Source organism: Nomascus leucogenys, chromosome 7b (genome assembly GCF_006542625.1).
Source record: "Nomascus leucogenys isolate Asia chromosome 7b, Asia_NLE_v1, whole genome shotgun sequence".
Lineage (NCBI taxonomy): Eukaryota > Metazoa > Chordata > Mammalia > Primates > Hylobatidae > Nomascus > Nomascus leucogenys.
The window spans coordinates 12,772,464-12,782,957 of NC_044387.1; the positions used below are offsets into that span (position 1 = coordinate 12,772,464).

A 10,494-nucleotide genomic window follows, 5' to 3' on the forward strand; every position below is an offset into this window, starting at 1 on the left:
TGCGCTCCAGCCTGGGTGACAGAGCAAGACTCCGTCTCAAAAAAAAAAAAAAAAAAAAAAAAAAAAGAAAAGAAAATTAGAAGCTTAGACTTTTTTTATTTTTATTTTTGCAAAGCAAATCTCTCTTTTTACAGGCAAGGAAGCTGGGCTCAGTGAGGGAGGCTGGGAGAGCTGTCGAGTGGCTACATTGCGGTTTGTGTGGGGGCAGAGCTGGGGCTGCCTCCCCCCTCAGGCTCTGGGAGCGCTGAGGAGGAGGATGCTGGGCTGGAGGGAGGCCAGGAGGATGCTCCGGGCTGGGTAGGGTGGAGCTGGCTGAGGAGTCTTCTGCCTGTTTGTGCTGGGTACTGGGAGATGCAGGCGGGGAGACACCAGGTAGAAGGGGCAAAGTCCTCACTTAGGGCCTTGAGGGAGTTAATGTGTAATATTCTAGGATATAAGCTTGACCACAAGTTGAGACCCTGAGCACAGGCCTCCAGGAGCCACTGGGAGCTGCCGCCAGGAGCTGTCACCATGACGGTGAGGACACCAGCCCCCTGCTGCCTGCCCCACTCTGTTCATCTTCGTCTTCGCCTGGGTGGGGGCTTTTAGGGAAAACCATTACTGTCCCTCTCTGGGCCTCAGTTTCCCCATCTGTGCAGCAAAGAAGTTGGGCAGAAGTCTTTTTTTAAAAAACAGCATCTTGGGCCAGGCGCGGTGGCTCATGCCTGTAATCCCAGCACTTTGGGAGGCTGAGGCAGGTGGATCATCTGAGGTTGGAAGTTTGAGACCAGCCTGACCAACAGGGAGAAACCCTGTCTCTACTAAAAAAATACAAAATTAGCTAGGCCTGGTGGCGCATGCCTGTAATCCCAGCTACTGGGAAGGCTGAGGCAGGAGAATCACTTGAACCTGGGAGGCAGAGGTTATGGTGAGCCGAGATTGCACCATTGCACTCCAGCCTGGACAACAAGAGTGAAATTCCATCTCAAAACGACAACAACAACAAGAAAATACAGCATCTTGCTCTGTCACCAGGTGGAGTGCAGTGGTGGCAATCATAACTCGCTACGGACTTGACCTCCTTGGCTCAAATGATCCTCCCACCTCAGCCTCTTGAGTAGCTGGGACCTCAGGCACTCACTACCACACTGGCTAATTTTGTTTGTTTCTTTTCTTTCTTTCTTTCTTTCTTTTTTTTTTTGAGATGGAGTCTCGCTCTGTTGCCCAGGCTGTAGTGCAGTGGCCCAATCTCAGCTCACTGCAACCTCTGCTGCCTGGGTTCAAGCAATTCTCTGGCCTCAGCCTCCCAAGTATCTGGGATTACAGGTATGTGCCACCACACCTGGCTAATTTTTTTTTTTTTTTTTTTTTTGAGACGGAGTTTCTGTTGCCCAGGCTGGAGTGCAATGGCACGATCTCGGCTCACCACAACCTCCACCTCCCAGGTTCAAGCGATTCTCCTGCCTCAGCCTCCCGAGTAGCAGGGATTACAGGCATGCACCACCACACCTGATTAATTTTGTATTTTTAGTAGAGACGGGGTTTCTCCATGTTGGTCAGGCTACTCTTGAAATCCCGACCTCAGGTGATTCACCCGCCTTGGCCTCCCAAAGTGCTGGGATTACAGCTGTGAGCCACTGCGCTTGGCCTAACTTTTGTATTTTTTAAGTAGAGACAGGGCTTCACCATGTTGGCTAGGCTGGTCTCGAACTCCTGACCTCAGGTGATCCGCCCACCTTGGCCTCCCAAAGTGCTGGGATTACAGGCATGAGCCACCCCACCCAGCTTATTTCTTGTTTTTTGTAGCGATGAGGTCTCACTATGTTGCTCAGGCTGATATCAAACTCCTGGGTTCAAGGGATCCTCCCGCCGTGGCTTCTCGAAGTGCTGAGATTACAGGTGTGAGCCACTGTGCCTGGCCTCCATTGATCTTTATAGAGATAAAAAAGATCTCAGCTTCGGCAATAGAGTGAGACCTTTTCTGCTACAGGTGCATGCCACTACGCCTTGCCTTAAAAAATTAGCTAAGGGTAGCGGCACACTCCTGTAGTCCCAACTACTTGGGAGGCTGAAGTGGGAGGATCACTTGAGCCCAGGAGGTCGAGGCTACAGCGAGCCATAATTGCACTACTGTACTCCAGCCTGGGCAACAGAGTGAGACTTTGTCTCATATACACACACACACAAAACCCAAGTCTTGGAGGGCAAATTGCCCAAGGCCACAAGCTGCAAATCACAAGGGGTTGAGTAGATTCCCACTGAGGTCTCTGATTCTTTGATTCTACACCTGACTCTGCCACAGCTTTACTGTGTGGCCTTGGCCAAGTCACTGACAGTCTCTGAGCCCCAGTCTTCCTTACATCTGTGGAATGGGATCACAGGCTGCGTCTTCTGAGGATTAGATGGTGTATTCATTGCCTAGGGCTGCAATAACAATTACCACCAAATTGTGGGTGGCTTCACCCAATAGACGTTTGTTCTGTCTTGGTTTTGGCCACTAGAAACCGGAAACCAAGGTGCTACAGGGCTACGCTCCTGCTGAAGGCGCTAGGGGAGGGTTCTTTCTTGCCTCTTCCAGCTTCTGGTGGCTCCCCGCATTCCTTGGCTTGCACCACTCTAATCTCTGCCTCCGACTTCACATGGCCTCCTCTGTGTGTCTCCGTCTCTGTGTCTACATTTCTCTCCTCTTATGAGAACACTGGTCGTATTGGATATAGGACCAACCCTAAACCAGTATGACCTCTTAACTCGATTACACCTGCAAAGGAACTATTTTTAAATAGGTCACATTGAGGCTGGGCATGGTGGCTCACACCTGTAATCCCAGCACTTTGGGAGGCCGAGGCAGGCAGATCACCTGAGATAAGGAGTTCAAGACCAGCCTGGCCAACATGGTGAAACCCTGTCTGTACTAAAAATACAAAAAAAAAAAAAAAAAAATTAGACAGATGTTGTGGCGGGAACCCGTAATCCCAGCTACTTGGGAGGCTGAGGCAGGAGAATCGGTTGAACCCGGGAGGCAGAGGTTGCAGTGAGCCGAGATCGTGCCACTGTACTCCAGCCTGGGTGACAGAGCGAGACTTCATCTCAAAAAAAAAAAAAAAAAAAAAGGGCACATTGACAGGTTCCAGGTGGACATGAATTTTCGGGAGACGCTATTCAAATGCAGGGGGAATGCAGGACCTGAATGTGCCAGGGGTCCTGCGTGGAAGGGTTTATGCCCTTATCACCCTCTGCCTCTTGGGGAGGACTGCTGTGGCCCACAGACTCTCCTGACCCTCTCTTTCCTGGCCATCTCACCTCTGCCTTTTCTTTCCTCTCTCTCCATCTCCAGAGGTCACATCATCCAAATCCCTTATATGACAGATAAGGGAACCAAGGCCCAGGAAGGGGCTAAGCTGGCCCCAGGCCCCTCTGCCAATTAGGGGCAGAGTCGGCACTAGAGTCTGGGCCCCCAACTCCCCACCCCCCAGCTCTAGGGATGACCCCACCCCCACCCAGTTCTGCCTGTCTCTCTCTGAGCCTTTGACTCTGTTGGGTGGGGACAAGGCTTCTGGGCCTGCACCCTCCCACAGCTCTCAGGATCCCTATTTGTCCAAGTGCACCCCTAACCCTGGACTTCCAAGTGCCTCTGCCCTGCAGCAGCCCCCACCTCTATCCTTGGAGCTTGAGCTTTGCTGTTTCAGCCAGGTAGCCCCCAGGAGCTGCAAGGGAAGTGGGGGTGCTTCTCTTAGCCCAGTCCCAGCTCCCCTATCCTGGCCTGACTTCCAGGGCTCCGGGCGTGGGCACAGGCTGCTGGCAGGAGGCAGGGAGCCCTCTCCTGATGTTTGGTGTTAGACGTGTGTGTGTGCAGGGCACACGTCTGTGAGTGCCTGCTGTGTGGCGGGCACACCTGTGTTCTGCTTCTTGTTTGAGCCCCTTTTGGACAGTCCTCACTGGATAACCTCATCTTCCAGAGGTAATGGTCTTTGTCAGTGAGAGACTGATTGTTTTTTTTTTTTTTTTTGAGACGGAGTCTTGCTCTGTCGCCCAGGCTGGAGTGCAGTGGTGCGATCTTGGCTCACTGCAAGCTCCACCTCCTGGGTTCACGCCATTCTCCTGCCTCAGCCTCCCGAGTAGCTGGACTACAGGCGCCCGCCACAACACCTGGCTAATTTTTTGTATTTTTAGTAGAGATGGTGTTTCACCGTGTTAGCCAGGATGGTCTTGATCTCCTGACCTCGTGATCCGCCCGCCTCGGCCTCCCAAAGTGGTGGGATTACAGGTGTGAGCCACCGCGCCCGGCCAGCGAGAGACTGATTTTAATCCCGTCTGTCTGGCTCCAAAATCTGGACCCCACCCCACTGTGTTAAGGGAAGACGTGGGGAGTTAGGTGTCCAGCCTCCAAACCCCACTTTCTCTAAAGCAGGGAGGTTTTGCCCCTAAGGGAAAACGGACCCTGTCTGGAGACATTTTTAGTTGTCACCGCTCAGGGGAGGGTGTCCCTGGCATCCTGTTCAACATCCTACAACACAAGGGACAGACCCCAACAAAGAAATGCCTGCCCCAAACGTCCAGAGGGCCAAGGCTGAGAAGCCCTGGTCTGAGCAGCCTCGTGTCTGACATGCCACAATCATGGCCCGCTGTCCTGGGTTAAGCATTGCTGCCTCCTCCAGCTGTCTCTTATAAAATGTACTGCCAGGCCAGGCACAGTGGCTCACACCTGTAATCCTAACATTTTGGGAGGCCGAGATGGGAGGATCCTTTGAGCCCAGGAGGTTGAGGCTGGCCTGGACAACATAGTGAGACCCCATCTCAAAAGAAAAATCAGCTGGGCCAGGTGGGATGCCTGTGGTCCAGGCTACTTGGGGGGCTGAGGTGGGAGGATTGCTTGAGCCCAAGAGGTCAAGGCTGCAGTGAACTATGATCCATCACTGCACTCTAGCTGGTGACAGAGCAAGACTTTTCAAAAAAAAAAAAAAAAAAATGTATTACCGCCTGAGGCGGGAGGACTACTTGAGGGTCAGGAGTTCCAGAGCAGCCTGGGTAACATAGCAAAACCCTATCTCTACAAAAATTTTAAAAATTAGCTGGGCATGGTGGCACACGTCTATAGTCCTAGCTACTTAGGAGGCTGAGGCAGGAGAATCATTTGATCTCAGGAGGCTGTGAGGCTGCAGTGAGTTATAATGGTGCTACTGCACTCCAGCTTGGGTGACACAGTGAAACTCTGTCTCAAAAAAAAAAAAAGAAAGAAAAGAAAAAAAAATGCCTGGTGTGGTGTCTCACGCCCGTAATCCCAGAACTTCGGGAGGCCCAGAGGGGAGGATCACTTGAGGTCAGGAGTTTGAGACCAACCTGGCCGAAGTGGTGAAACCCCGTCTCTATTAAAAATACAAACAAAATTAGCTAGGTGTGGTGGTGGGAGCCTGTAATCTCAGTGACTTGGGAGGCTGAGGCAGGAGAATTGCTTGAACCCAGGAAGTGGAGGTTGCAGTGAGCTGAGATCACACCACTGCACTCCAGCATGGGCGACAGAGTGAGACTCCATCTCTCAACATCTCAAAAAACAAAACAAAACAAAAAAAACAAAAAAAAAAGCAACTTACTGCCTGTGGGAGAGTTGTGCAATACCTTACAACCTACCCCTCTGTGTGACCAGGTGGTCACTTCCTCCTCTGCAGAGAGGAGGCAGCTGCCAGCGAGAGGGCACTGAGGGTCCTCCCACGGCCACTGCCCTTGACTTCTGGCAAAGTGCCCCAGTCCAGTGAGCTCATTCAGGGCATCTCAGATTATGCTCCTTCCGGAAAAAGAAGAAAATAGTCAGTGAGCAGAACTCCCACAGTGTAAGTGTCCTCCCATAAATTGTTCTAAATCTTTGGTGCCTGTTGCGTCCTGATCAGACCAACCCTCACCCTCTGGTCATAGATGCAAAAACTGGTCTTGGGTAAATGAGCTATTTTTTTTTTGACAGAGTCTTGCTCTGTCACCCAGGCTGGAGTGCAGTGGCACAATCTCGGCTCACTGCAACCTCCGCCTCCCGGGTTCGAGCGATTCTCCTGCCTCAGCCTCCCAAGTAGCTGGGACGACAGGCATGTGCCACCACACCCGGCTAATTTTTGTATTTTTAATAGAGACAGGGTTTCTCCATGTTGGCCAGGCCAGTCTCAAACTCCTGACCTCAGGTGATCCACCCAACTCAGCCTCCCAAAGTGCTGGGATTACAGGCGTGAGCCACTGCGCCCAGCCTTGGGTAATGAGCTTTGAAAACCCAGCTTAGAAATCTTCCCTAGTAACCATCGTGAGATTAGAGGAGGCTCCTGCTGTACAGAAATTCAGGTGCTGCTTTCCTGTGGAAAATAAGGAGCAGATGAATCATAACAACAAGTAATCAAAATGATGGTCATTCGGGCAGACCACTGTCCAGAAAAAAAGAAAAAATTTAAAAAAGAAAATTAAGGCTGGGCTTCATTCACGCCTGTAATCCCAGCAATTTGGGGAGCTGAGGCAGGCAGATCAATTGAGGCCAGGAGTTTGAGACCAGCCTCACCAACATGGTGAAATCTTGTCTCTACTAAAAATACAAAAATTAGGCATGGTGGTATATGCCTGCAGTCCCAGCTACTCGGGAGGCTGAGGCAGGAGAATCGCGAACCCGAGAGGTGGAGGTTGCAGTGAGTCGAGATCACACCATTGCACTCCAGTCGGGGCGACACAGCAAGACTCTGCTCAAAAAAAACCACAAAAAAACAAAAAGGAAAAGGAAAGTAAAATAATAAATGACGGTGGTCCTTTGATTTGCTGTTGGTCTATGTGAGGCCCTGTGCGTGGGATTTCACAAACATGTTCTTGAATCCTCTCAAAACCAGCTTGAAGTTTGCTGGTGTCTCCCTGGTGTGACAGGGTCTGTCATACAGCTGGCATTCAGCAACGACAACAAAAAAAAATTAGAAATGGGGGTCTCGCTATGTTGCCTAGGCTGGTCTCCAACTCCTGGGCTCAAGTGACCCTCCTGTCTCAGCCTCCTGAGTAGCTGGAATAAAGGTACACACTTCCACACCCAGGCTAGCAACTGTTATTTAAATGAATAAATCAAATTAGTCAATTTTACAGAAGGGGAAAGTGAGGCTTGGAGAGAGACTTTGATGGACATGGGACTTGTGGAGTTTTATAGATTCTTAGTTTTTTTTTTTTTTTTTTTTTTTTTTGAGACGGAGTCTTGCTCTGTCGCCTAGGCTGGAGTCCAGTGGCATGATCTCGGCTCACTGCAACCTCTGCCTCCCAGGCTCAAGCCATTCTCCTGCCTCAGCCTCCCAAGTAGCTGGGACTATAGATGCATGCCACCACACCTGGCTAATTTTTGCATTTTTAGTAGAGACGGGGTTAAACGTTAGGCAGGCTGGTCTCAAACTCCTGACCTCAGGTGATCTGGCCGCCTTGGCCTCCCAAAGTGCTGGGATTACAGGTGTGAGCCACTGCGCCTGGCCTTTTTTTTTTGTTTTTCCTTGAGATGAAAAGTCACTCTTGTCGCCCAGGCTGGAGTGCAATGGTACGATCTCAGCTCATGGCAACCTCCGCTTCCAGAGTTCAAGCGATTCTCCCGCCTCAGCCTCCTGAGTAGCTGGGATTACAGGCGCCCGCCACCATGCCCAGATAATTTTTTTATTTTTTATTTTATTTATTATTATTATTATGATTTTTTTGAGACGGAGTTTTGCTCTGTCACCCAGGCTGGAGGGCAGTGACATGATCTCAGCTCACTGCAAGCTCCGCCTCCCGGGTTCACACCATTCTCCTGCCTCAGCCTCTGGAGTAGCTGGGACTACAGGCGCCTGCCACCACACCTGGCTAATTTTTTGTATTTTTAGTAGAGACGGGGCTTCACCATGTTAGCCAGGATGGTCTCGATCTCCTGACCTCATGATCCGCCCCCCCTTGGCCTCCCAAAGTGTTGGGATTACAGGGGTGAGCCACTGTGCCCGGCCAATTTTTTTATTTTTAGTAGAGACGAGGTTTCACCATGTTGCCCAGGCTGGTTGCAAACTCCTGACCTCAGGTGATCAGCCCGCCTCGGCCTCCCAAAATGCTGGGATTACAGGCGTGAGCCACTGTGCTTGGTCAGATTTAGTTTTGGATGGGCCAAGACCTCGTGCCTCTGTTACAGTCATTTTCCATGTCATATTTTTGTTTCTGGGGTTCTGCTGAGGGCAGCGTGATTTCATCACTTGAACACTTTGCAGAACTGGGCAGGAAGCACTCTGCCCATTTCATAGATGGGCAAATTGAGCCTCTGCCCTGTGCCTCCTCGGGTTGGGGTGGATAAAAGCACAACAGGGCAGGGAGTGGGGAAGCTCTGGGAGGCCTTGATCAGAGCGCTCTGGCTCTGCCACTTTCCAGCTTGGTGGTCTCCTGCGTCCTCATGTGAGCAGGGAGATTATGAGACCTGCAGCTGGGTTGGGATGAGGTGGATGAAGGTGCTGGGCAAGTGTGGGATTGACTTTCTGGGGGGACTCCAGTGGAATGTTTCTCTGTTGGTCCAGGGGGAACTTGAGGTTAAGAACATGGACATGAAGCCGGGGTCAACCCTGAAGATCACAGGCAGGATCGCCGATGGCGCTGATGGGTGAGCAAGGTTTCAGGGTTGGGGGAGTCTGCAGGCCCGGAATAGGCAGGGCAGGCAGGGCAGCCCTGTGAAGTGGTCAGGCAAGAGGGACGTCAGGCCAACGGGCCCTTTTTCACACCCTTCTCCCTACACCCCTGCTGGCCCCCACTTCATGTCTGAGGCTAGGTTTGGAGACCTGCAGAATTTCAGAGTTGATGCCATATGCCCTGTTCTTTTGCCCCAACAGCCATTGAAGGGGCAGGTGGAGAAGCCCCTGGAACTCTGCCTGGCCCCCTGTGGGGCAGGTGCCTCTAGGGAATGCCCAAATCCCCAGAGACACCACCCTCTTTACCCAGCGGAATGGCCACAGGCTGGCCTTTCATGAGCATTAAACCGGGGCAGCCACCAGGGGAGGCTGAGTGGTCTTGCTGGCATCCTCTTGGTTAGAACCAGTGGCCTCACTGCCTCCCTGAGTCACAGTCCAGCGAAGGGCTCTCTCGCCTGCAGAACCTGTCAGCGCATCTTGGAACTGTGCTTTATCTACTTTTGGTTAGGGAGGAGGCGGACAGATGCATGTCATAGGAGCTAAGGGAAAAGTGACTTCTTTCTCCTACTTGGGTCCCTCAAGTTTGTCAAAATGTGTGATACCCTTGGTCTGAGACTCCCGAATGAAGACACCCCATGACCCAGAATGCCCCACTTTCAGGAACCCTGCAGGTCTAGCCCAGGCTCCTGTAGTGATCCTGCTAAGAAGTCATACAACCCCGGTTGCATACCCGTAGTGACGGGGAGCTACCACCTTAGGTTGGCTGTTTGTGTCTAAATTTAATAGGTCTTCAGATATCTAAGAGATAGCATTTCTCTCTCCCAGGAGAGCCACCCCCAATTCCTGAAGCTGTCACTATCAGTTACCCTTCTCTCAACAGCGTGATCCCTGCTCCAAACGGAATGTGCTACCACAGTGCTAAGTCTGAGCAGGTTGTTACCTCCCTTGTTTTAAGGCACAGATCTCAACTAACACAAGCTTTGATTCTTCCAGCTTGTGGTCAACCAAGGTCCTCCAACCCAAGTTGCTTTATCCAGGCCTGAGCCCTGAACCTCACCTGCTACCCCTTCTCATGCAGCTTTGTAATTAATCTGGGTCAGGGGACAGACAAGCTGAACCTGCATTTCAACCCCCGCTTCAGCGAATCCACCATTGTCTGCAACTCATTGGACGGCAACAACCGGGGGCAAGAACAACGGGAAGATCACCTGTGCTTCAGCCCAGGGTCAGAGGTCAAGGTGAGGTCAAAGGGGGAAAGGGCACTGGGGTGATGTCAAGGGGAGGGCCCAGATGGAAGGGAGCCTGGCCTGGACACAGGTGCTGGCCTTGTTTGAGCTATCAGGCACTGCCCTGGCCCATTTCCAGGGCCTCCTGCCTCCTTGACACCCTCCCTCCCCACAGTTCACGGTGACCTTTGAGAGTGACAAATTCAAGGTGAAGCTGCCAGATGAGCACGAGCTGACTTTTCCCAACAGGCTGGGCCACAGCCACCTGAGCTACCTGAGCGTGAGGGGCGGGTTCAACATGTCCTCTTTCAAGTTAAAAGAATAAAAGACTTCCAGCCGAGATTCTCTGTCCTGGGTCTTCTGAGTCACACCAGGATCAACAGTCCTTGGGTGTGTTCCTCTATCCCTACCTGCAGTTCCTGCCCCAAGGCTAAAAGCAACCAAAATAATCCGTTTTCATCGAGTCTCCCTGTGGCAAGAACCGTGGCTCGTGACTCCTTTCTCTCTTGGGTCCCTCAAGTTTACAAAAACATGGGATACCCCTGGTCTGAGGACCTCTGAATGAAGGCACCCCATGATCCAGAATGTCCTGCTCTCAGGAATCCTGAGGTCCCATAGTGATCCTGCCACACATCCTGTGGTTGCATACTTCTAGTAACAAG

General features: G+C 51.7%; 1 protein-coding gene across 1 annotated transcript; it reads left to right on the top strand.

Annotated features, from left to right (window-relative positions):
• The first annotated feature begins 252 nt into the window (after positions 1–252).
• LGALS2 (galectin 2) lies at positions 253–10,174 on the top strand. The gene is made up of 4 exons (XM_003264725.4): positions 253–516; positions 8,499–8,581; positions 9,685–9,844; positions 10,008–10,174. The coding sequence occupies exons 1-4, from the start codon at positions 511–513 to the stop codon at positions 10,155–10,157; spliced, it is 399 nt and encodes a 132-aa protein (XP_003264773.1). The 5' UTR covers positions 253–510; the 3' UTR covers positions 10,158–10,174.
• The last annotated feature ends 320 nt before the right edge of the window (positions 10,175–10,494 follow it).

Bases quoted from the DNA above. Each gene is read 5' to 3' on its own strand.
- LGALS2 (XM_003264725.4), top strand. The intron at 8,582-9,684 runs GTGAGCAAGGTT...CTTCTCATGCAG, and splicing joins ATCGCCGATGGCGCTGATGG to CTTTGTAATTAATCTGGGTC. The intron at 9,845-10,007 runs GTGAGGTCAAAG...CCCTCCCCACAG, and splicing joins GCCCAGGGTCAGAGGTCAAG to TTCACGGTGACCTTTGAGAG.